This window comes from Hemitrygon akajei, chromosome 17 (assembly GCF_048418815.1).
Source record: "Hemitrygon akajei chromosome 17, sHemAka1.3, whole genome shotgun sequence".
In the NCBI taxonomy this organism is placed as follows: Eukaryota; Metazoa; Chordata; class Chondrichthyes; order Myliobatiformes; family Dasyatidae; genus Hemitrygon; species Hemitrygon akajei.
In genome coordinates, this window is record NC_133140.1 from 39,117,425 (window position 1) to 39,143,802 (window position 26,378).

Consider the following 26,378-nt stretch of genomic DNA (forward strand, 5'->3'; position numbering starts at 1 on the left):
TTGCAGTTTTATGTAGACTTTTCAAGATGAACTGTAGTTTATTTTCCAGCAGAATTTTAATATTGAGTGTATGAGTATTATAATCATGAACAGTTTGATACTAACACCTAATGAATTAGACATATTTGAACAACATAAAGACAGAATCGCATGGAATTGTTAATTTGGAACACCAGGTAACTAATGCCGCAAGAAAGTTTCAACAGTAAATGCTGAAGGTTTGCACTGAACATCTTTTTCCAAAAGACTTATTAGAACCTTCAGTCCTAGCAAACCATAAAGTTATTCCATATGCATGAATGAAATTTGGAAGGCCACACTGATTATTTTTTTTTATCATTTTACAACAAAATATTGATAGATTGTTATGAATCCTTATGAATATTTCTAAGGTTAGTGGCATTACTGCCACTAAAAATAGTAAACAATATTAATTTACATCACTCAGACTTTTCCAGGAAGTCAAAATTATACATAATTAAAATGGCACCATTCGATTCAATTCCATCTCTTTACACTTTTCACATTTAATTGTTATTTACAAATAGAGTTGCATTTTTAAATGCGGCTTTCTTTTATTCTGTTAACTTCACACGCAGGCTGTTCAGTTATTCAACAGATACGGAATTTGTTTGCAGTTACAAAAATATACCACGTTGTTAAGAAGATCTTACTCTTGCGCTCAAAGACTTGTTTCTTTGTTTTTTTTTCATTTCGGAGTTGCATACTTCTGTCTCTGGTTTCTTTCAACAAACTTAAAAGATACATCATCAATCTTCCTATATAGCACTTCGTAAGCATCCATTAAGTAGCTTAAACATTTTAGTCATGAAGGTTGCAAAATCTTAGAATTGGGCAATATTTGTGCAACTCGATTTATATATTTGTGAATGGTGTCTTCAGATCAAGATTTCACTTATGTATTTAACTTCATTACGATATAGTGATGTGCGCAAAGAATCACTAGATATTACAAATACACCAACAGCAAGGTTTACTGGGAAAATTACTGTTAATAAACTGGCTTTCGGAAAAAAGGCAGAAGGTAAATTCAGAAAGTACAGTATGACACAATTTTACAGTAAGACGAGCCAAATTCATTTTTACAAAACTATTTCCTCGTTACAAAGTATGAAATAGTTTCCTTTTCTTGGTATTGGAAGAATATAAAAGCATAATTAGTTCCATTGGGCTTTTGGGTTGATATGTAGTTGCAGTGCTAGACTTGCACATCAATTAGTGTTACAATTATGTGTCAAAGTAAAAAAAAATAGAAAAGTTAATATTTGGTTAGTACTTAAAAACTATTTCCCAATGCCATCAGTCAAAACATTGTGACACCAGTTTCTAGTTCTATGATCAGCCAAATCAAACTGAGTGGAAAGCAAGAGATAGATAGTGAAGCATGTGGTTCATAATACAGTCTCCTGAATGGATCTGAATGTGGTTAATAATAAATAGTACTGTGGTTCATAGCTTTATATTTTTTAAATAACTGCCACATTCCCTCATGGTTTATAAATGAATGCAACTGTTATATTGAAGTTATATTAAAAAAGAAGGGTCACATCAAAGAAACAATGTTGTCATTTTAAAGGACCACTACAGTTACAGTTGGAAGTATAGATCTCTGAAATAAACATTTGGGAGCTGTGCTTATCTCTCCTACTGGAGTTTTCTCCAGTTCAGGTCTGTGTGGAACATGGAATGAAATCCCTTTCTATTAGCACTGAGTTTGTAGATGTGCCCAGTGCTCATTACAAAGCCCTGTAAACAAAAAACTACCTAAAAGTCTTGAATATACTCTGTGACAGAACATTCCTCCAGGGTAGAGTTTTACTATCCTCTGGGTAAAGGAACTTCTCATCTGTGTCCTGATTGGCTATCCAGACTGACCTGTGTTTTTAAGTTAAGGTGATGTCAAACTTGCCCCTCGAGAAACTCTCACCCTACACCCCCAATTCTTCAATAAAGGCCCAACCTGTTTCCCTCCCGTTACACACCAATTCGCATGGGTTCTAGCTATGTCTATCTTTTTGTTGGTTATGTGGAACAGACATTCCAAGTCTATTCCAGCACAAACATCCTACCTGCTAAATTGACAACTACAATGGTGTGACTTTGGGCACTTGTGCAGACCCCAGCAATTTCATTACCTTTGCCATTAACTATCTCCTTGCCCTCAAATACACCTGAAATACTATGAAAATGATAGCATAGGCATTGAAAACAACAAGGCATAGGTTTATGATGACGGTTAGGAACTTAGAGGGGATTTGCAGAAGAATGTTTCACCCAGAGTTTGGATGGAATCTGGAATGCATGGCTTGAGTAGATGGTGGAAGTAGTTACTCCTACATAACCACTAGACTGAGACTAGACGGTTACTGGACAGGTACTAAAAAGTGAGAATAGTATAAGTAGGTACTTCAAAGTTCAAAATACATTTATTATCAAATTATGTATATTATATGTAAAATTGAGATTTGTTTCTTTACACCCAGCCACAAAACAAAGTACTTGATGACTAGCCCAGACAGGTTGGGCTGAAGTGCTTGTTTCCATGTTGTATGACTCTGTAACTCTTATGACAGAAATCTATAATCTGTTGCAGTTAGGGTTTCAGCTTTTCACTTGTGCCTGGAGGTCCTCTCTGTAGAAGTGATGGCCACCATGGAAATTCTAACTAAAGGTCATTCCTATTAGCAGTATCTGATCTGTGTCATAAACGGCAACTTGCTGCTTCCTGCACATTTAACATTTGACATCAGGCAATGGACAGCTATCTACACAGTCAGTGCTGATAATACTGAGTACTGAGTGACACAAATACTGATAACACGAGTACTAAGTGACTTCCAGGTCAAATATGACAGACTTAGTGGTTTATTCGCTCATGAGGGGATTGTTCACAGAATGATTGAAATGTTTTTTAGAGGCCCCATCTTTGAGCCATGAAGAAGCAAATCAAAGTGCATTGGGGGCACGCAGCCAGTTCTGACAAAACAAGGCATTCTTTTTTCAGCAGTCCAAAGTCTACATTGAGGTTGGTGAGTATATGAACGAGGTGCCAAAGGAAGGTACAATAGCATAATTTAAGAAGTACTTGGATGAGTATGTAGAGGGATAAGGGCAGAAGGCAGGATGTTGGGACTAATTGGGTGGGTAGAGTGGTTGGCATGGAATCATTGGGCTGAAGGCCCTATATCAGTGCTATATTGATCTATGACTCTATGTTCCTAATGAATCTTTGCCACATCTTTAGTCTAAGTGTACATAAGAGTCGTTGGTTTACTGTTATTATTAATATTTTAATCACAAAAGTAATTATTTATTGAGCTGACTCAACTGGAGGAGTGCCAAAATCATTCTGTTTGAACAGCAATCAACTTGAAGCAACAGACCAGATGGCAAAATTGTCGTCAGCACTTCCCATTTTTCAGAGCTGGTAGTGCATGGAGGCCAGTGAGTACCTGTAGCGATATCGGATGATGCCAATGACAGGTCATTGCAATCAAGCCTGAGGCACCTTCCGCTAGGTAACTGCCCCCTGTAACTTTGGTCTACTAATAAGCATCCCCACCCCTTTCCCTCAATGAGTGACCAAACATCTGTGTCACCTCACTGTCTAATTCCTATGATCACCTACTCACAATTATTATAGGATCAAGCATTCCCTCATCACCTGTTTGACAGTCCCATCCTCAAGATAATTTGTCCAACTTCTACCTCTGCTCTCTCCCCGATCCTGTGTGACATTTCCTCCAAATCACTTGCTCTGCAATGAGGGAAATCACAAAGATACTGTACCATGCATCTTATCTTGGATCTTGTATGTGGTCGAATATCGGGGGCAAGAAAATCTTAAGGCAAATTTGGCTTATGAGCTACAAGTTCACTGTTGTTGCTCAAGGGCAAAGGTGGGAACATTAAAACAACACACACAAAATGCTGGTGGAACACAGCAGGCCAGACAGCATTTATAAGGAGAAGCACTGTCGATGTTTCGGGCCGAGACCCTTCGTCAGGAACATTAAACATGTTAACGAATTCTAACTCAAAGACTTAATGTCAAACTGTGTCATCAGTTTTCATGTTTGACTGGAAGCTAAAATGAAATCAAACTGCACAGGGTCAAAACAGAATCCAGTTTCGAATTCTGGAAGAATTCAGATTGAGACCTGTTTTATTAAGAAGACTTGATAAGCTGAATGGCCTAATTTTGCTCCTGTGTCTTATAATCTGAATTAAAATGTGAGGACATGGCCATGCTGATTAGGCACCTTCAAACAACGAACATAAAATTGTGGTGTTAAATAGGAATACCACAAAATGCCACAATGATTGGTAGAAAGCCTACTATCCTAACACAACCATTCTAAGCATCTGAAGTCTTTCATCTATTTAGAATTCTCTTTAGTGCCGTCTGTCTAACCTCATTGCATTTCAACTCTCTCTCAGAACTGTGAAGAACAGTTCATACCCACTTGACATATGAAGAATTTGCTCTTATTAACTGGTGGCCACCAAACGAAATATTTGACCATCATCTGTTCACGTTAGATCATTTGAGGTTGGTACAAATTTAACTATTAGGAAGCTGGTTTGCAGTCACAGCATTCTGATATCTGATCTAACATTGTTGTCGTCATCATCATCAACATTTTCAGAACGTTTCGAATTCTAGATTCAATTAATGTGTCTGTTTATTCCAACTAGAAGTGCATGCCTACAAGCTGTGAACTTAGCCAGCATTCAGGCCTGAAGGCAATGCTTTCAAGGGTGTGCTTTTGAATGGTTTGTAGAAAAGGTATCCATGCGAATCCTTACAACTTTTTTCTCAATGGGACGTGGGAAAAGGAAATTGCACACAAAGACCTGATGGCAAGATTTCTGAAAATTTTCCGAAAGAAATGCATATATTATGGGGTTCACACAGGAATACCCATACACCATGCAGTGGGAGATAATTCTGAATGCTAACGATGCATCGGTTAGAGGGAAACTTCCAAATTGTACCCACATGGTTATGATGTGGTCAGGCAACCAAGAAAGAAGAAACACAGCAACGACTAGCATGACCATCTGGGCAGTCTGCGGAGAGAGTAAAAAAGAAATAGAATTTATTTTCAAAGTTATTGCAATAAAATACATACATTGAGATCTCAATTATATTGTTCAGCTGTAATTAATCCTTTGCTCTGTATCATTTCCATGTAGATTACCTCAACTGTTTTCATCATTCACATTGTACATGCTTTGATCCAGTTTTTAAAAGGAGCTTTCAGAAAGTTTTGGTTTTCTCAAAAAGTTTTCACTTTAAGAGATAAAATGTTTGAAAATTTCTTTATGCACATTAATATTTGGTGGGGTCTCTCTTACTTTAAGACATTGTTTCTACCATGCTTGCAATTTAGTTGAAGACCATCACACAAATCAGGGCTATGTTTATTGAGCTTCATTTGTGATTATGGTGAAAATCACTTTTATTCTCAGATATTTTTTTTTATTGTTTTTACATATACCCAGTTTATGGGCCAAATGCAGGCAAAAGGCACTAGCTCATTAAGACACCTTACTCATCATGGATAAGTTGGGCCATAAGATCTACTTCTGTGCTGAATGACTCCAGTAGTCCAGGAGTTAGTGATTCAGATTCTTTCACTGGAGGCCTGATTGCCACTCACTCCACCTTGCAGATGGGCAGGAGAACGGATGCCCGCAGCACAATGGATCCTATGGAGCTGGGTAATGGAAAATTAGCACAGTTTCCAAAACTGTGCAGGGGACAATGTGAGATATGATCCACCCTACAGGACTGAAGGGTCTTGACCCAAAATGTCAGCCATACTCTTCCATAGGTGATGCCTGGCCTGCTGAGTTCCTCCAACATTTTGTGTGTGTTGCTTGGATTTGCAGCATCTGCACATTTACTCTTGTTTGTGATTCCTTACAGAAGAAAAGTTCAACAGTTGAAAAGAGGACTTGTTATACTCTGGAACTTCCAATCTATGCCTCCATTTGGTGCTATTTAATGAGCTCAAGAGACTAATTTAAACATTGAAAAATAAGTTAAGGTTGTATTTGATGAAACACTCTTGTATCTTCTTTCTGAAAGATGTCTGGTTAAATTATTTTTAATGTTTCTCGGTGGTGATACACCTAACCTGTCTGAAAAGAAAGTGAGAAAAAAAAAAGATGATATAGCATCAGATTAAAATAATTTAATGTGTAAAAGCAGATTTGGTAGTATTTACACATGCAGAGCCTTTGACATGTTCCGTGACACTGATTTGACCTGAATGCATCCTTGGACAAATATCCACAGTGAGAAGCAATACATCATTAGATGTAAATAGGGAACTTATTAAAAGGCACAGTCTGGTTTTACTTATCACTTTTACATAGGTTGAATGAATGAAAAGAGCTAAACAGCATCAACCTGGACAAAAAGGTTTTAATCCTCAAAAGATAAAAACTGAAAAATAAATCAGAAAACAGGTTTCCTTTTATGACGGGCAGGCAAGAGCCTGTGGTGAAAGGATTTTGCCTGGTTCATTAGCTAAATTCAGTAATGCTTCTCTCTCCAGTTCCATGGCAGAAGAAATAATGGCCAACCTGGTTGGAGGCATTATAACTGGTACCAAGCTTAATGCTCATCTATGCTGCAAAATAAAAGACTGCTGGGAGATCTCAACAGGGTGAACAGGATCTGTCAAGAGAAAGGATTTGTTGATATTTCAGTTTGAGGCCCTACATTGGCACCTGATGCAAGGTCTTCAACTGAAATGTCAACAGTTCCTTTCCCCCAACAGATGTTGCTCGATTCACTAAGTCCCTCCCGGAGTTTGCTTTTATTTGTTCCTGATTCCAGCATCTGGAGTATCTTGTATTCCTTATTCTTGCTGCCCCTTTATGGCACCATTAAGATCTTAATCAAATTATTGGAACTCAGCTTAAGGCCCTTGCTCAATACCTGTGATAGCTTGAGCTGCCCTCTATGCAGTATGTGCAGCAAATGCTACAATGACAAAACTAATGAAATATGTGAGTCTTACAGGAAAGAAGGATAGGTAACTAAAGATTACAGTTGTTTTTATGCAGCTGTGGTATTATTCTGACGCACAATGATATTGACTTTTAAATAACACCAAGTCCTATATATTCCTCCTCATCTTTTATGTGGGCAAGAGCATTTGAGGGCACCAGTTTAGGACCACATTTAGAACAAAATAGTTGGTTAAACACATTCACTGCCTTAAGTATTCACTCCATCCGTTACAGTGGCTGTAATGAACACCGTCCACAGAATGCACTGGAGCAGGTCTTTTCAATAGCATTTTCAAATCTTAAGAAAAACAAGGCCACCAACTTTAAAGTCACTAATTTGGTATATCTTCATCCTTTCAGTGTTGCTGAAACAAAATCTTGGAACTTCCTACCCAAACATCATGCAAAAACCTTCCCTGGAATGACAGTGGTCTAATAAGGTGGATCAACAGCATCTCATTGAGAGCAATTTGCTGACTTCGCAACAACTATCACATCGCATTTATATTATTGTGTTATCAGCACTATTCCAGGTTTCCATGCCTGCACCAGCCTTTCTGATTGGTTAATAAAGGTTTTCACATATAATTAATTATACTAATGCCCCTCATACACACAAAATTTGGGTTAACTTGATCTATGTCTTGGATGTCAATGTCCCAGACGAGCTGGAGATCAAAATGACGATTCATCAGATCTCATGCACCACCTGGAGCGGGTGGCAGAGCCTCAAGGCTTCTGGAAGAGGAGCAGGAAGAGTGTGACAAGGCCCCTAGCAGGTTCAGAGTAGCCTTGTCACTCAAATCAGCCCATTGACTCTGCGAAGAATTAAGTGCAGTTTTACCAGAATCTGTAATTATTTGCTAACTTTGAACTATATTTAATGATTATTATTGTCGGAAATTGTCAGAATCATATTAACTGATCTTTTGTAGCATCAAGCTGCTAGTGTTGTTCACAGTTTGGGCCTTGAGGTGCCCATGACCTACTCGCTGTGTTTATTCCCAGGATGAATGTCAGGTGCGAGAGCCCAGCTCGGTTGGTATCGCCCAGTACACCCAGCTGGAGTGCAGCTGTGTGGTGCAGTGACAAATCTGAAAAATTGTGTGGTTCCTGCATTAACCTGCTTATTATAAGTATGCTAGTATAAAAAGGCACAGTACGAACAGGGTAGAAAGTTCAATGACTAATGGAGATCAGATGGAAAAGCTATTAGGACAAATTAACCATGATGAACAAAGTAGTCACAGTGCATATGCATTGTGACAGTTTAAATTGCCCAAAGGTATTTGATTAATAGCTGTTCTGGGAAAATTAGATAATCCATACGCATTTCTGAGATTAAAATAGCAAGCGATCTAATTCAGCAATTGAACACAAGAGCCTGTGGTGGGAATATGAGACATGTATGTATCAGTCTGGACTTTATGGCCAGCTGTGAAGTGCTCAAACTCACTACAGATACAGTATACAAATAAGAGCAAAGAATACGTACACAACGCTGGAAGAACTCAGCAGGTCAGGCAGCATCCATGAGAAAAGAATAGCCAACGTTTCGGGCCGAGACCCTTCATCAGGAATTGGGGGGAAGAGAGGGCTGAAGCTCAGTAATAGAGATAGTGGAGGGGTTAGGGCGATAAGAGCAATTTGGCTTGGCTCTGTCTACATATTTCTTAAATATTTTATCTTCCATATCAATCCAATTTATTTTGAAAACTACAATTTTTGTACTTCCATCACACTTTCAGACCTTACACTCCATATCCAGACAAGCCTTTGAATTGCTCTCTGTTGTATCTCTACTGAAAGTCTTCATTTAAAAGTATCATTAAAACTGTGTCCTATGGTTCTCAACACTTTCACCAATGAGAAAAATTCCTTCTTGTCCACATTGTTAGAAAAACTCCGATAATCCAGCACCACTGTGTCTTTGGGAGTGCTGGATTAGTGAAATTTCATTTTATTGGCTGTTATTTCCATTAAAGCATCAATGCACTTCTATTTCACAATTTTTGCACTTTACCCATTGACATAAAATTTCCAGTGAACGACATGAAGGGAGTGGCAATTATAGCACTCTGGAGACCAGTTCTAGCTCTGAACTGACAAGTGTTCCTTACCAGAGATAAGAGCCCAACATTGGTTTCAACCTGTGGTCCAGATCTCTTGCTCAGCCATATTTTGGCTGCATTCCCTGCGTGCACTCTGGACCCTGGCTCATACTTTGTATTAATGAGTGAGCCAGACAGAGGACCATCATCATTTCCAAACCATTGGATTTCACATTATCATAGTTTCATTATATTTTAGTTTAATGATGATTTTGAACATTTCTGTCAAATCTCTTCTCAATTTTCTCAGCTCTAAGAGCAATTCCAAATTGTTCATGTTTATCCATAATACCAGCAAAATCTCTGGTGTATTCTCTTCATAATTTTTTAATACTTCCTATTGTGTGATACTTGGTAATGGAACTAGTTTTATTGGAAATTTAGCATAATGTTCTAGTGTTGTTCATTATGCCTCAATTTCCAAAGATCAGGATCTTGAATTTGTCTTAACAGCTGTGCTGTCTGCCACATTCAGAGATTTCTTGTAGTGCCTTTGGAATTATATTCTTCATATTATATTGCCTATCTCCATTTAGTGTTAAACTGATATTATATAATGAGATGAAAGGATTCACAAAAATGATTCCGGGAATGAAAGAGTTATCATACGAGGAGCATTTGGTGGCTCTGGGCTTGTATTCACAGGAGTTTAGAAGAATGCGGGAAGATCTCATTGAAACTTATTGACTGTTGAGGGCACAGCCTCAGAATAAAGGGACATCCATTTAGAATGAAGATAAGGTGGAATTTATTGGCCAGAAGATGGTGAATCGGTGGCATTTGTTACCAGAGGCAGCAATGGAAGCCAGGACATTGTGTTTATTTAAGGCAGAGGTTGATAGGTTCTTGATTTGTCAGGGCATGAAAGGTTATGGAGAGAAGTCGGGAGAAAGGGGTTGAAAGGAAAAACAGATCAGCCATTATGAAATGGTGGAGCAGGCTTGATGGACTGAATGGCCAAATTCTGCTCTGCTCTCTTATTGTCTTATGGTCACCACCTATCACCTCCCAGCTTCTCATATCACTGCCCTCCCCCATCCACTCACCTACCTTCCCTCTCACCTATCACCTGCCCCACCGTCTCATTCTGACATCTGTCCTCTTCCTTTCCAGTCATGCTGAAGGTTTTCACAGGAAACATCGACTGTTTATTTCCCTCCATAGACGCTGCCTGACTTGCTGAGTTTTTCCAGAATTTTGTGTGAGTTCATTCAGATTTCCAACATCTGCAGAACCTCTTGAGCAAAGGACCATGTTTGCATTACAGTTTATCTTCTTCTTTGATGTCAATTTTTAATTATAATCCTCTACACATGCTAGTATCATGGGCTCTTAACTTGTTAAGCAGCCTCATGTGCAGCACCTTATCAAAGGCCTTCTGAAAATCCAAGTAAACAACATCCACTGAATCTCCTTTGTCTATCCTGCTTGTTATTTCCTCAAAGAATTCCAACGGATTTGTCAGGCAAGATTTTCTTTTAAGGAAAGCATGCTGACTTTGGCTTCTTTTATCATGTGCCTCCATGTACCTAGAGACCTCAAGTTTAACAATCAACTCCAACTTCTTCCCAATCACTGAGGTCAGGCTAACTGGACCATAATTTCCCTTCTTCTGCCTCCCATTCTTCTTGAAGAGCGGAGAGAAATTTGCAGATTTCAAGTCCTCTGGAACCCTGCTAGACCCTTGGACTGAAGAAGAAGTGATTGTTTAAGAGGTATAAGGTACCTCCTTACTTTTTCTCTTCTCCTCCTTGGTTCTCATGACCTGCCCATCACCTCCCTCTGGTTCCCCACCTCCTTCCTTTCATTTCATGGTCCACTGTCCTCTCCTATTAGATTCCTTATTCAGCTCTTTACCTATCACCTCTCAGCTTGTCACATCATCCCCCTTGCCCACCTACCCACTTGCGCCTCACCAGGTCTCACTGATCACCTGCCTCCTTCCCCTCCCACCCCACCACCCTCTTATTCTGGCTTCTGCCCTCTTCCTTTCCAATCCTGATGAAGGGTCACAGCCCAACACGAGTACGGTTTATACCCCTCCATAGATGTTGCCTGAATTGCTAAGTTCCTCGAGCGTTTTGAGTGTGGTACTTCTCTTTCTCAGAGTTCACCTGTAGTGTACTAATCATACAGGTAAAACCATTTTGTGGTGGTCTTGCTGTTGTCTTTGTTAGGTCTATGCCTTCCTACTGATTTTGGCATCATCAGACTTCCAGAGCTTGGCAGCTATATCTGACCTTTCTGTGACCTGTTTATCAAAAAAAAATCATGCTGCATTTAATACAGGTTCCACCCAATGTCCAGAGATCCCCTAACTTCTCCAATATGTGGGGAAGTTGTAACATAATTGCATGACATCTTGTTTTGATCTCAAAGTGATTGCAGCAAGTTTCATTCAATACTCATTAGTCAATCTGAATCCTTACCAGTTGATCTTGTGGTTAAGATTGACATTTGGGAGGGAGGATCTAAATACAATAAAACTTCATTAAAATGTCATCAGATAATGGTTAACTTTATTTGTCATATGTTCAAATAAAAAACATGTCCAAATAAATAAAGAAATAAAAAGTTTGCAAAGAATTGGCAAGACATCTAAAACTTGGACCTATTTCTATTGAGTATATTCATCAGTTGCATCACGGCCTGTTATGGAAACACCAATGCCCTTGAATGAAAAATCCTACAAAAAGTGATGGATACGGCCCAGCCCATCATGCGAAAAGCCCTCCCCACCATTGAGCACATTCACACGGAGTATTTCTATTGCAGAAATCAGTATCCGTCATGAAGGATCCCCACCAGCCAGGCCATGCTCTCTTCTTGTTGCTGCCATCAGGAATAAGATACAAGAGCCTTGGGACGCACACCATCAGGTTTAGGAACAGTTATTACCCCTCAACCATCAGGCTCCCAAACCAGAAGGGATAACTTCACTCGCCCTATCAACCTATGGACTCTGTTCCAAGGACTCTCCATCTCATGTTATTGATATTTATTGCTTAAGTATTTATTATTATGATTACATTTTCCATTTCCTTTGTATTTTCAGTTTGTACATTGGTTGTTGTCCATTATGTTGAGTGTGATCTTTCATTGATTCTACTGTGTTCCTTGGATTTATTGTGTATATCGCAAGAAAATGAATCTTAGGGTTATATGTAGTGACACATATGTACTTCGATAATAAATTAACTTTGCATTTTGTACTTTTGTACATTGGAACATACAGCTCAGTGCTTCAATTGTGTCAATGACCAATCAGTCTGAACATGTGGCCGCAATTGTCGCCACGCTTCTGGCATCAACATAGCAAGCCCACAACTCACTAAACCTTGCTAATCCATACGTCTTTGGGATGTGACATAAACCGGAGCACCCGTAGGAAACCCACATGGTCACGGGGAGAAGGTACCAACTCCTTATGGACAGCAGTGGGAAATGAAAACCCATCGCTGATCACTGGTGTTGTAACAGCTTTATGCTAACCATTCCACTACTGTGTTACCCTCTACGCTACTGTGCTGCCCTAAAATAAACAGAACCATTGCCAGACAGTAAGTGCTGTTGCTGCAAAGAATACTATTCTAATTCATACTGTGTGTAGAGAGCTCTGGTTCAAAGTTGCCGCACAAGTTGATAGACTGGGGAAGGCATATGATGTATTGCCTTTCATTAATCAGGGGATGAGTTCAAGAGCGAGGTAGTGTTGCAGATGTATACTCTGGCTGAACAACACTTGGAGTTCTGTGTTCAGTTCTGGCCACCTCGTTATAGGAAGGATGTGGAAGCTATAGGGCATGCAGAGGAGTTTTACTAGGATGCTGCCTGGTTTGGAGACCATGTCTTATGAGGGTAGGTTGAGTGAGTTGGGGCTCTTCTCCTTGGAGCAAAAGGGGGATGAGAGATGACTTGATGGAGAGTACAAGATGATAACGGGCATCTATTAAGTGGATAGCCAGAGACTTTATCCAAGGTTGGAAATAGCTAGTACAATGGACTTAAATTTGTGATTGGAGGAATAGGTATAGGGGGAATGTCAGATGTAGGTTTTTTACACAAAGAGAGGAATGGCGGGTGTGGTGATAGAAGCAGATATGTTACAGTCATATAAGAATCTCCTGCAGCTATTAACCCATGTGAACTTTTACCGTTAACACAATCTAATAATGAACATTGACAGCAATATTGCTATAGAATTATCAAATGAAGCAGCGCTAATAAGCATTCTCATGGCAAATCAGTGGTCACTTTATTAGATATCTTCTGTATCTTCATGGTCTTCTGCTGCTGTAGTCCATCCACTTCAAGGTTCGATGTGTTGTGCCTTCAGAGAGCCTCTTCTGCACACCACTGTCGTAGCGTGTGGTTATTTGAGTTTACTGTCAGCTGGAACCAGTCTGGCCATTCTCTTCTGACCTCTCTCTAAGTAACATGGTGTTTTTTGCCAATAGAACTGCCACTCACTATATTTTTTTTTGTTTTTCACACCTTTCTCTAGAGACTGTTGTGTGTGAAAATCCCAGAGATCAGCAGTTTCTGAGATACTCAAACCACCCCATCCGGCACCAACAATCATTCCACGGTCAAAGTCACTTAGATCAGATTCCTTCCCTACTCATGTCTAGTCTGAACAATAACTGAACCACTTGACCATTTTTGTATGCGTTTATGCATTGAGTTGCTGCTGCAAGATTGCCTGATTATATGTGTGCATTAATGAGCAGGTGTACCTAATAATGTGGCCTCTGAGTGTGACTGACTTCAGAATCACTTAATTTCAATGTGGTCATCTATTTAACTTATTGTCTTTTGGATCATCACTTAAATATTTTTCATCAACTGTCTAATAGCTGTGTTATTGTGAAATTATTAGCAAAATTAATTCATACATTAATGACAGATGAAATTTCCTATTTAAGTGAGATTTCCTTTGGAATTAGAATTTCATTCAATTATTTAAAAAATATTTATGGGATGATCTCAATTGTTCTTGAATTGGTGATGATAAGCCACATTCTCCAACCATTCTAACTCTCCCACAGAGATCTTGGTTGACATATTCCAGACTTTATATCCAGGAACACTGATATATTTCCAAGAGGGGATATACCGTATATGACAGAGGGAAACTTACTGTGCAAGTGATATATTATGCAACATTTTGGTTTTTGTACACACATACATCTGCAGCTCTTTCAGAATAACATGAGAAACAGGGAGGTTTGCTGTTGATTGATAGTCAATATCATAGAAACATAGAAAATAGGTGCAGGAGTAGGCCATTCAGCCTTTCGAGCCTGCACCGCCATTCAGTATGATCATGGCTGATCATCCAACTCAGAACCCTGTGCCTGCTTTCTCTCCATACCCCCCGGTCCCTTTAGCCACAAGGGCCATATCTAACTTCCTCTTAAGTATAGCCAATGAACCAGACTCAACTGTTTCCTGTGGCAGAGAATTCCACAGATTCACCACTCTCTGTGTGAAGAAGTTTTTCCTCATCTCGGTCCTAAAATGCTTCCCTTTTATCCTTAAACTGTGACCCCTCGTTCTGGACTTCCCCAACATCGGAAACAATCTTCCTGCATCTAGCCTGTCCGATCCCTTTTATACGTTTCAATAAGATCCCCCCCTCAATCTTCTAAATTCCAGTGAGTATAAGCCTAGACGATCCAGTCTCTCTTCATATGAAAGTCCTGCCATCCCAGGAATCAATCTGGTGAACCTTCTCTGTACTCCCTCTATGGCAAGAATGTCTTTCCTCAGATTAGGGGACCAAAACTGCACAGAATATTCTAGGTGCAGTCTCACCAAGGCCTTGTACAACTGCAGAAGAACCTCCCTGCTCCTGTACTCAAATCCTTTTGCTTATCAGTTAGTTCCTGGCTGACATTTCATACTACACAAGTGTCACAAAAAAAACATCCTGCCGAAGGGTTTTGGCCTGAAACGTCGACCGTACTCTTTTCCTAGATAACGCCTGGCCTGCTGAATTCCTCCGGCATTTGTGTGTGTGTTGCTCAGATTTCCAGTAGAAGATCGTCTAGCTACCTACTCTTGCCATTCAAACGCAAAACCGTCACTGAATCCTTTACCATCATCAATCTGAAAGGTCACCACTAACCAGAGAATTAGCTGAACTAGTTGCTTAAACAACAGATTAAAGATCTTTCAGATGACACCACAGACTCTTCCTATCACTTACAGGTTATACTATACTGAAATATCCTTTGCTTGCTTGGATGGAGTACCATTTAAATAATACTCAAGAAGCTTCACACTTTTAAAGACAAAGCAATTCACTCAATTGTGGCACTATTTATCACTCTAAATGTTAGCTCCCACCTTTGGTAGGTGATGGTATGGTAGTCTGCCATCACTGTCCAGGACAGTATGTGCCCGGGACAAAGAAGCAAGCAGGAAACATTATTGTGGACATGACCCACCCTGCAAACAGCCTTTTTCAAAATTTCCCTTCTGGAAAGCGCTAATAGGGCTAATAAAAAAAAAATCTTCATACCTTCTTAAAAGTTTCTTCCCCCACATTATCTATTACCTCAGTCACTGTAAACACTTTAAATCACTTTTTATAATGCTGTTTATATTCCAAATACAAACTGGTATTTATGTAGTAATGCACATTTTAATCCAGATCTGTACTTTAACATCAAACTTATTTTTATATAATTCATCATTCTTTATAGTTACTGCTTGTTGTCTTTTCTTGCATGTTGCACTCATACACCACTGCAAATATCTAAAACATACATTTATATGGCAAATCAAGTTGATCCTTGATGATAGCTGCAGTGCATACCATCTGCAAAACACACTGTAATTCATTGCCAAGACTACTCTGATATTGTTTTCCAAAACTCAAACCCCATACTGGATTTGGTCATGAGTGATGGACCAACTTTAGTCAATATTCTGACAGTGAGTACAAATTTTTGCTTATAACGACCAAATTCAATTTAGTTTTTGAAAAGGAGGAATTTAAAGCAGCTACAATGATTGTAGATTTTGGTTGGGTTGACCTTACTGCGATAAAACAGAGATTGCCTGCAGTAAACTATGGGTTAAATGACTGAATAATGAGAAGGCTGGACCTTTCAGCCTGAGGTAGTAGCAGGGATAAGCTTTCAATCGTTAATGTGTCTCTATGGCAACCCGCTAGAATAACTCTCCATAGGGATGCTAAAACTCTCCACGGGTGTGTTTGCATTGTTGGGCTTAGGACTGAAGGATGAACACCTGGTACCTTAAAACCAGAAAATCTAGGCATGTGGGGTCATATACAGAAGCTCAACTAAGAGGCAAGCTCTAATCTTAAACCATCAATGTGGTATAGGAAACCTCAATAGAGATTAAGGAATGCAAATTTAGGGAAGCAAAGCCAACAGAAATATGGAATGGAGCATTGGATATGGTCTGATTTTAATCTTATTATCCTACTGTGACTGCTGCAGCCAAAGCGATACAGAATTACGTAGGTGCCTGGCCTTGCCTTGGATCAATCAGTAATATCAAAAGGGGCCTTTTGGTGTTACTTGGATGATACAAGACTTCTACATTCTCTTCTCCTGGCTTGTGACTTGGAAGGAAGCTTCAGATTTGCTTCAGAGCATTGACACAACACAGGAAGTCAGCAACTCCCGTAATGAACATTTTCACATTTGGTGCAGAGGATGGGTTCCAGACTCTTGCTGCAGTATTTGGAGAGATCGTCAGATCTTGCTCTACTGCTATTGGTTACCAAAAGGAGGGTGGCCTCCAGCCAATTATGGTGCTGCTTCACCACTAGGTACATTGAAATTCAGGGTGTACATCTGACAAGAAGATTGTAGCCACTGTACAGAGCCAAACAAGACAGAATGTAAGCATTCAAGATGAAAGGTGTGAACCATGACCACTGTTCTGTGTGAAGATCTACAGGCAAAATGCAGTGTTCACTAGATGGCCACAATTAATGATAATTTAAAACAACTTCATATTGACATAGGCACTCTTCAGGAAACCAGGTATTATCAGGGAGAAAACTACAGCTTCTGACAAGGGGAGAAATTACATATGACCAAGAAAGATGGAATAGGAATTGCCACAAGACACAGTGTTGAGGATGATGGGGTAACATCAGAGGGTACTTGTGACACTTGGCCTTCTCCTGAGGCAAAATATTTGTTTACAATGAACTAAAGCCACCAAATTTCAGTTTCAAACATGAGCAAAACATATCTTCTAATGTGAGAGTAGACACTGATCACGATTCCTGGTTTTATAGTTTCTGAAAAATAAATTAATGTGGGCTGAGATTCCTTGCATTTTGCTCGTATCATGAACTTTGTAGCACCAAATTGTTCTTCTAAGATAGGTTTCGAACAAGGTGTCATGAAAACATCCTAACAGGCTGCCTGCAACAACTTGTTTATTGCATCATTAGACATATCAATCTCAAAGGTATCTTCTTTACCCACAGTTATCCAAGTGTGGACTCTGACACCAATCCTTGGAATGTTTCAGGGTCAGACTACAACCCTACTTCCAAGGAAGGTTTACCATTCTAAGCAGAAAGGAGTTCCTAATATCAAAGATGGCATAATATTGGACCCAAAACATTCGAAGAAAGTGCTACTCTCTTGAGTGTCTGTCCTGATTTTGCACTGAATTGGGAACACCTAATAATGCCCTCCACAGCAGCTGGAAAACCACAATGCAGGACAAAAGACTGGTTTATGGTTCACTTGACTGGTGATCCTAATTATCCCATTGCAAAGTGCTCAACAATAACAATAGCTAATCCCAAAACAAAAAATGTTGCTAGCAAGGAGGGTAGAACAGAAACACAGTGAAACAAATGGCAAAGGCACTGTAGACTGTTACTGTCTGGAGGAACCCAAACACCAGTGGGCAAAGGCAAAAATTCGAGAAATGGGTGATGACATTAATCATACTTGGACCACCTTGGAACAGGACAGCCCACCTTCAATCAGGACAGTAGATTATAAATGAGCAAGCAAAGCGACTAGATCATAGAGCAGTATTCAGAGTTGTACTTCAAAATTTCTGATACACATGAGAGAAAACAGTTCGCAAGAAAAAATGGCTACATCTTCTCTTGAGTGCAGCAGATGTTATTGGGATGACATTACACTGTGTTGGCTTCCATAAAGAAGATACTACTCTGCAGCAGATTGAGGACGTAATTTAGGATACAAATTCATGGCCTTTGAGTGGGAACTCCACAGGAAATAACATAATGTGCTCCACTTCCCAACAGAAGTATGAGCAACTTCACCGTGATGATAGCTGCCTGACCTTCCACTGCAGCAAGCAGATGTTGGCATCTGCTTGGGGATTCAATGCAGTGGTAATGTTAGTCATCAGATTTTGAATTATTGGGTTTGCAGGTGTACACATATAGTTGCCTACCAAGCCCATATTGGAAAAGCCAGGATTAAAACTCAGTTCAGAGCCCCGCTTCATGCTCCTTGACAGTGCACAACATCTGCCAATGTACCGGGTAGTTTGTTGTGCCCACTTTTCTGCCATCTTCTGTAAACTGCCCCATCAAAATGTGGATTAGACTTTTCTACTGTGCAGTGTATTCATGGCTTCTCCTACAGCAGGGGCATCTACTTTATCCTGTCTTCCACACCTCTTATCACCACTTACTGAGTGAATAGACTGACTTCTGAATAGAAGTATCTGAGTCGGTAGTTGTGAGCTTGTGATGATTCGCTACCCTTTCAATAGTGTGTGTAATGCAATGTGTTTGGTGAGATTCCTGCCATGATTAAATAACGCACGTGCGAATTTTGAGGCAAAGGTGAGCATCTTGTAGCGGGTTGTGAGAGTACAGACATTAGCTACAAATCCATATTGATAGAGATGGTTGGAGTGTGAGTGATGGAGGTGTGGAATGTTGAGCAACATCCTAGGTTAGCTAAAATGTTTGGCATTCGAAGATGCATTCACCAAACCTTACCCATACTCAAGGTTAATATTTTTTTTGAAGAACAATTTCCCGATCATTTGGGACTTGACTCCTGGTGCTACCTGTCACAGCTATCTCCTCTCTCTTCCTTCACACTGAGTTCCTGAAGGGTCATCTTGAACCCACTTCAAAGAAAAACCTTACATTTCAACAACCTAGTCAAATTCCCTGGTCACCATTACAAAGACCTTTTTAAAAAAAATCTATTTATTTAAATGATCACAGATGTTGTGGTACAATACAATCTAACATCTCTGTAATGTTAATCCAATCCTGAGTCCAGAATCCTAACCTTCACCCTTATACCACAGACAGTTTTTTTGTGTTATAGTGTCAGTCATTCACAAGTTAAGTGCTTACTTCTAAGGCAATAAGCAAATGGAATGCAGTTAACACTGGCACCACACAGTAAACATGCAAACAAGAGGGTAGTGTGAAGTTGTAGTTCCTTTACCTGAGGTATTTGTTTAGAATAATAGTGACCATCATTTCTATTCTTGTTTTAGGAGAAGTTTAGCTCTCTTTAACCTTCATTTATTAGCTATTATATTTTGAAGTTTGTAACAATTTTATTCTAGGTTAAGATCTGGTTTTCTGAAAGTTTCCAGTGTTACGATGACAGACCTCTTATTATTGGGTTCAATTCCCTCTTCCCCTTTTGGCAGCAGTCTCACATTTTAAGGAGAAGCAGAGAACAGTGGTCGGGAACTCCATATTTTCCACCCTCACATTTCTCACCAAACTCAACTGCATTCCATCTGGACTGTGTGAATTTGAACGCTGCCAACATTTTAAGTATCTGCTTGATACCTATTTTTATCCAGTCTCTGAATCTCCTTTACTGCTATTTGGCAACAATCTCTTCTTTACTGGTTTCCAAAATATTTTATTTTTATTTCATTAGTCATCCTCAATTTTCTTTTGACTAACTTTTATTAGTACAGGAAACCCTGTGGCCTTTTGGGTTATGGAAATTCACTCTGAGAGAATTCACAAATCGCTACTCAAAAATTTGAGATACAGAATAAAGTTTGCTCTTGCAAAATTTATGCAAAAATGTATATTTTTCTAGCTTGCACTTCTTGACATATGCAGATGTTGCGATCCCACAATGTAGATAATTAGAGTAAGATGATTGATTTATAGCTTAAAATTATTTGTTAGAAACCTTATAATCTTAATTTAACTGCATTCACTAAATAACAAAGGACTGACACAAGTTGTTTTATATAAAGAAAATAATTGCTTAACATACTTTTTTAACTGTTAAATTTACAAGTGAGGTAATTTTTATTTAATTGGCGTTTCATAGCTTGCGTAGGTTAAATTTGAGAATTCTTTAATTGAGAGCTAAAGCTACTATTAATAATGAAGTTACATTTATTTGCCTCTTTTTGTCCTCAGGATTTCCATTAAAGATTGACAGTCAGGAAGAAATTTTGAAGTAAAAGAACCAAAAACAAATGCAAGTGCATTAAAAACATAGAATCCATTTTAACAGGGTGAAGGATAAAAGTTGGCCAAGTACCTGTTCCCCTTGAATTATAGGCATCCGTTAGTCTCGAGAGGCCATGGATTTGTGCCTTGGAAAGTTGCCAGGGTGCAGGCTTGGGCAAGGTTGTATGAGAGGCCCACAGTTGCCCATGCTGCAAGTCTCCCCTCTCCACGCAATGGATGTTGTCCAAGGGCAAGGGCCAATACAGGTTAGCACTGGTGTGGTCGCAGAGCAATGTGTGGTTAAGTTCCTTGCTCAAGGACACAACACATTGGCTTAGCTGAGGCTCGAACTAGTGACCATCAGATCACTAGACCAATACCTTAACCACTTGACCTGTTATATCATAAGAGGTTTTGCATCCACGTGGGAGAGTAGATATCTCTTTGATTTATTATCTAGAATGAGGACTTTCTAGAACTTGATCACTCATTTGGAGTTAAAATGGAATTTCTGAACTTTTCTACTCAAATGAATTGTGGTAATTTGGTCATTGATTGGATTTAAAATAGATGTAATCTGATTTTTGGAATTGAGGAATGTGGGAATAGGGAAAGAAAATGCTTCTGAAGTAGCAGATCAGCCACGATTTTGTGGAAAGTTGCAGAAGTCTGCATGGCCTACTCGTGCTCTTTTTCCTTCTGTAATTATGTACTTTTCCTTTACTCTCATTGATCACTCCCTTATTCGCAGCTTCTCAAGGCAGATCAGCTGCAACTAACAAGCTTTCACTACCCACTCTATGCTGATGTCACCGCTTTTTGTCCTAGTCAGTCTCTCTCTTGGTCTCTATTGATCACAGATATTTCCTTTATTCTCTCCTCTCCCGTTCCTTCACTGTAACTTTTCCTAACTTCAATAAAGGGTCACCAACTTGGAAAAATTAGCTCTCTCCACATATGCTGTCTGTCCAACTCAGTACTTTCTCTTCGTTGCTCATTTCCTTCCTACAATTTTCTCCAGAGATGGGTAGCTTCTGGAAAGATGTACACTGACTAAACAAAGTTGCAACCCAGAAGCTATTAGGTGATTATCCTTAAAATTGTACAATCTTAAAGAAGCATTGATATTAACAATCAATATAACGTAAGGCACACACCACACAATTTGCTTTTATTTCTTTAAACTATTGCAGAACTTTTAATATCTTGAGTAATAATTGGTAACAGTTTGACTGTTTTCTGTTTTGATATGCAAGACTGATATCATGAAATAAAGTTTGGCAAGATATATAGGTATCTTATAGATAGGGGAATCAAGGGATATGGGGACAAGGCAGGAACCGGGTATTGATAGTAGATGATCAGCCATGATCTCAGAATGGCGGTGCAGGCTCGAAGGGCCGAATGGTCTACTTCTGCACCTATTGTCTATTGTCTATATTTGTTAGATTAAGATTAATGTTATAGTAAGAAGCTGATGTCTTTGCTTTTTGATTTCTTTATATGGGGATATTTCAGCTTCCCAATTATGTAATAACGTTCTGTACTACCACGGTGATTCTACAAACAACAACCTTTTCAATTTTGTTCCAAGTCTAGCTTCAACTTATTGCTTAACATTGATCATCTGACAAAAATGTGATTGTATTGAGCTGGCAGTTATATAGATGATTTGCTTTTGCAGGAGGCTATATTCTATACATATAGACTGGAAGCAAAATGTTCCATGATATATTGACAAACTGCAAACATGACCTCTTCATTACAACATCATTCCTCAGACATTCTTACCCTGTGACATATTTCCAGTGTTAACTATCAGATTGTTTTGCATCTGAAAGGCCAATAAAAATAAAATGAATTTCTGGATAACTGCTGGAAGGTAATGGTTTGGAAATGCAAATCTTAAAATCAACCATTTATATATTGCATTATATTGAAAAGCTGTTAAATGCAAATCAAGGTATATGAATAGAATTAATGTTCGTGTCTGATATTCATCAGAAGACTAGCCCATGTTTACATTTCTGTGATGAAACACACTCTGCTTCTGTCATTTGTGATAATGAGAACATAGTGAACAAAGCGAGGGTGAAAATGGTACTGGAGGAGTTTAGTATGGATGCAAATTGAAAATGACACATAGGAAAGCTGTGGGATAAATAATAAAGGAATATAAAATTAAATAGGAACTGCTCTAAACACCTAATGCATGGTAGAAATCGAGAGACAAACCAATGCTCAAAGCTAACCCATGGGCAATAACTGACTTTCCTCAGTACACAACAGCAAGTCTGACAGTCTGAGTATAAGAATAAAAAATATATCCGAACTGCCAAGAATTTAATCTGATCTGCGCTTTGCGTTTGTTCCCACCACTGTCCTCTTCATGTGTGCCACGGATATAGTAATGAACAGTGGACCTACTGAGCTCCAGCTCTCTCTGCTGCAACAATGTGGTCAAGCAGAGACTGGGGGCTTTGGCAGCTGATCCTGAGCATCCTCCACCAGGATGCCCTTGTGCCCGCTTAAGGTTCTTCACTTTAAGTGTTCTTCAACTGTTTCTAAATGACAATTAGAAATACGCAAAAGCAGTTGCAATGGATAGTAAAATGGCATGTTACATATAGATAAAGTGAAATTTAATTTAAAAAAACAATAACGATAAAACAAAATACAAACCATTTCCCTTTTCAACCCACTCATGTTTTGTAAGGAAGGTTGGTTTAAAGCTTTAAGGTCATATCAGTAGGAAGTAAATTCAGCTCCTTAACTTGACTGAGCTCCAGCCCTAGATTGAATGATAAGTCAGCAATGGAATGAAGGGTTAGATGTACTATCGTCTGATCTTCAGCTCATTCCTGACTTCCACACTGCTATCTGCAGATTTAATATTCGGGAACATGCTGACCTGCTCAATGTTTCATCTGGTAGTTTCTTTTTAACTACTGCCAGTTGGATGACTCAGGATTGAACATTACAATGATTCAGGACTTTTAAGATCGAAGTGTGGGATAATTGATATTTAAATATAGAGAGCACATTTTATGGGTGCATGTAAAATAACTAGAATCAACTAGCAGTACACTACAGTGTGGGATGAACACATTTCATAGAGCTTGTAGCACAGAAATACATCACTTGATCAGGTCAGTCTCTGCCAATGTGTATGTACTGTATCCATATGAGCCCCACAGACTTTTTCATATCTAACTTATTGGCATCCCTTTCATTCTCTCTAAAATTGTTTTCCAGCTTCCCCTTAAATACATTTGTGCTATATGTCTTAACTACTTTTTCTGGTATATATTAAGTTCTATGTTCTTATGGCACTTAGCATAAAGAAAATTCATGAATTTCATAATAGATTAAATAATAACTATCTGATTTTATAGACAAATTTGCTGTATACCCCATTTGATTTCTTGACATCTGTCCTATCAAATCCCTGGCTAATTTTAAAGACTATCATTCTTTTGTAAGAGAAACAATTCATTATATAAATTACAATATACAGTATATGAATTCTGATTTGTTTGATAAATATAAGATTTATATATGGTTACATTATAAGGTGAAATAAAGTAAAGGGAAATAAGTATTTTGAAACCTCTGAAAGACAGTTATTAGTTTTTATGGTTTAATAATACTGAAGAGATAGCTTATCACATTCATTATCAGTGGCTTAAAATCTAATAAAAATGACAGCGGTGTGTCAACTTTTGCGTTCAGTTGTCCTCTGAAGACAATGTTCAAAACAGAAGTAGTGGGAATGACTTACAGGTACCGGATGGAATTTGATCTTGCTTTCAACAATCAATTGAAAGACGCAGTGAATCAAGAGCTGAACCTGCTTTTATAAGAAACGATTCCAGCGCATCTTCAGCCACTGGTGATTTAGTTCCGTAAAGTTTATTCTGGAAATGGGGCAATTGATTCGGGGTTACAATAATATGGGTGGAAAGTGTCAGCGGAGCTGCCAAAGATAAATGGGTGAGAGCATAGAATGTGCCTGCTGGGACCGGCAAGATTTCAGAAGTCCGGGATGCGGGTCGCATTCTTACCTTTTTCTTGGATTGCTTTGATTTCTTCGACATGTTCTTCATCTTCTTATGGAGATGAAACAAGATCTGAAGGAGACACAACTGCGATGAAAGAACAACTACGCGAAATGCGCCTTTGATTTACAAGTAAAAACACAAAATGCTGGCAGAACTCCAGTTGAATCAGGGTAGACTCCTGATGAAGGGTTTCGGCCCGAAACGTCGTCACTACCTCCTCCCATAGATGCTGAGTTCTGCCAGCATTTTGTGTTTTTATTTATTTCCAGCATCTGCAGATTCACTCGTGTTGACAAAACTTGATTCACAAGTACTTATTAACGATTACTGGTGAAATAAAAGTAAGCAATTGTGTGTATGCCTCAGCGCAGTTTACTACTGAGGTAAACATCCAACTTCGCTAAATATTAAACGAATTAGAGAGGCGCTTCCAATAATATGGCACAGAATTCTGAGCAGTTCCTGTCCGATAGGGGAACAATCCTAGCAACCAGGTTGTATGCACTCCCAGTACTATCAAAACACATCGCATTTTATATAAACTTAATTAAACTAGACGTGCTCAAGTATTATACATTGACGAAGGTTCTCCGATCTCAAACGTTCACTGATTCTCTTCTTACGGACGTTCAGTAACCTGCCGAGAGTTCCCCGCATTTTGTCCTTCTGATATCCAGCACCCATAGCTTTAAAAAAATCATAATCTCGGGTTTTGGGATTATACCATGATTTATTGGATTTCTAAACACACGCAGTAATTCCGCTGTGTGTTTCTTCCGATAAGCAAGACTTCAGAGAGTGGATTATAATTCTCTCCTCTACCGATTGTTAAATGAAACTGCTGTCTAGATTGTGAGCAAAAAAAAAAGGAAACCGGCGGAGGAAATCAGCGTTTTAAGCAATAGGGGGTCGATTTGTCAGGTGGTCCCGTTATCTTGCTTGTCCTCACCTCTCCCTCCAACCCGTTCTCAGAGTAACTCCCGCGACTCCCTACTCTATCGGCACCGGGTGCTGATGAACTTTCCAGCGACTCTCGGCGTGGGTGGCTTGCTTTTTGGGGGCAATTACCTTAGCGTAGCAGAAGCAGATCAGCAGCAGGGGCAGCAGGTAGCCGATGATCAGGATGCCCACGCTGTAGAACTGCTGTTGGATCTTGTTGTGCCAGACTCCCCAGCAGAAGGATTTGTTCGGGGCTCCCCAGTACTCCGAGTACAGATTCTGATGCTGAGCCACGGGCGCGGCGACCAGCAGCGAGAGCAGCCAGGTGACCGCCACTCCAGCCGAGGCGTTCCTCCTGTTCCGGATGCGTGGCCGCCGCTTGCAGTGGACCACAGCGATGTATCTGTCCACCGACATGGCCACCATGGTGAAGATGCTCACCAGCATGGTCGCCGTCTTAAAATAGTGCACCGTCTTGCAAAGGAAAGCGCCAAACACCCATTCGGGGAGCGAGTAAATCGTGGCTTCGAAGGGCACACAGAACACCAGGAAGGAGAGACTGGCGACGCTGAGGTTCAGGATGAAGATGTTGGTTGTACTCTCCGAACTCCTCGATTTGGTCCGTCCCAGGACGATCAGCACCAGGGTGTTCCCAACAACGCCGAGAAAGAATATCAAGCCAAAGACGATGGGTACTATAATCACCTCTGCTCCGACCTGGAAGAAATGCGAGCTGGCGTTTCCCCGGGAAGCGCTGTTGTTGCTGGAGAACATGTTGTC

The 26,378-nt window shown here is 39.5% G+C and overlaps 1 protein-coding gene across 2 annotated transcripts; it reads right to left on the bottom strand.

The window, feature by feature from the left end:
• galr1b (galanin receptor 1b) lies at nucleotides 1-26,378 on the bottom strand. 2 transcript variants are annotated; one of them, XM_073069960.1, is made up of 4 exons: nucleotides 25,728-26,378; nucleotides 24,663-24,728; nucleotides 24,380-24,515; nucleotides 5,002-5,094 (listed from the first exon to the last, which is right to left on the bottom strand). In XM_073069960.1, the coding sequence occupies exons 1-3, from the start codon at nucleotides 26,370-26,372 to the stop codon at nucleotides 24,408-24,410; spliced, it is 819 nt and encodes a 272-aa protein (XP_072926061.1). In that variant the 5' UTR covers nucleotides 26,373-26,378; the 3' UTR covers nucleotides 5,002-5,094; nucleotides 24,380-24,407. The 2 variants fall into 2 exon arrangements, with proteins under 2 accessions (XP_072926060.1, XP_072926061.1); XM_073069959.1 differs by lacking the exon at nucleotides 24,380-24,515 and having other exon boundaries at nucleotides 1-5,094.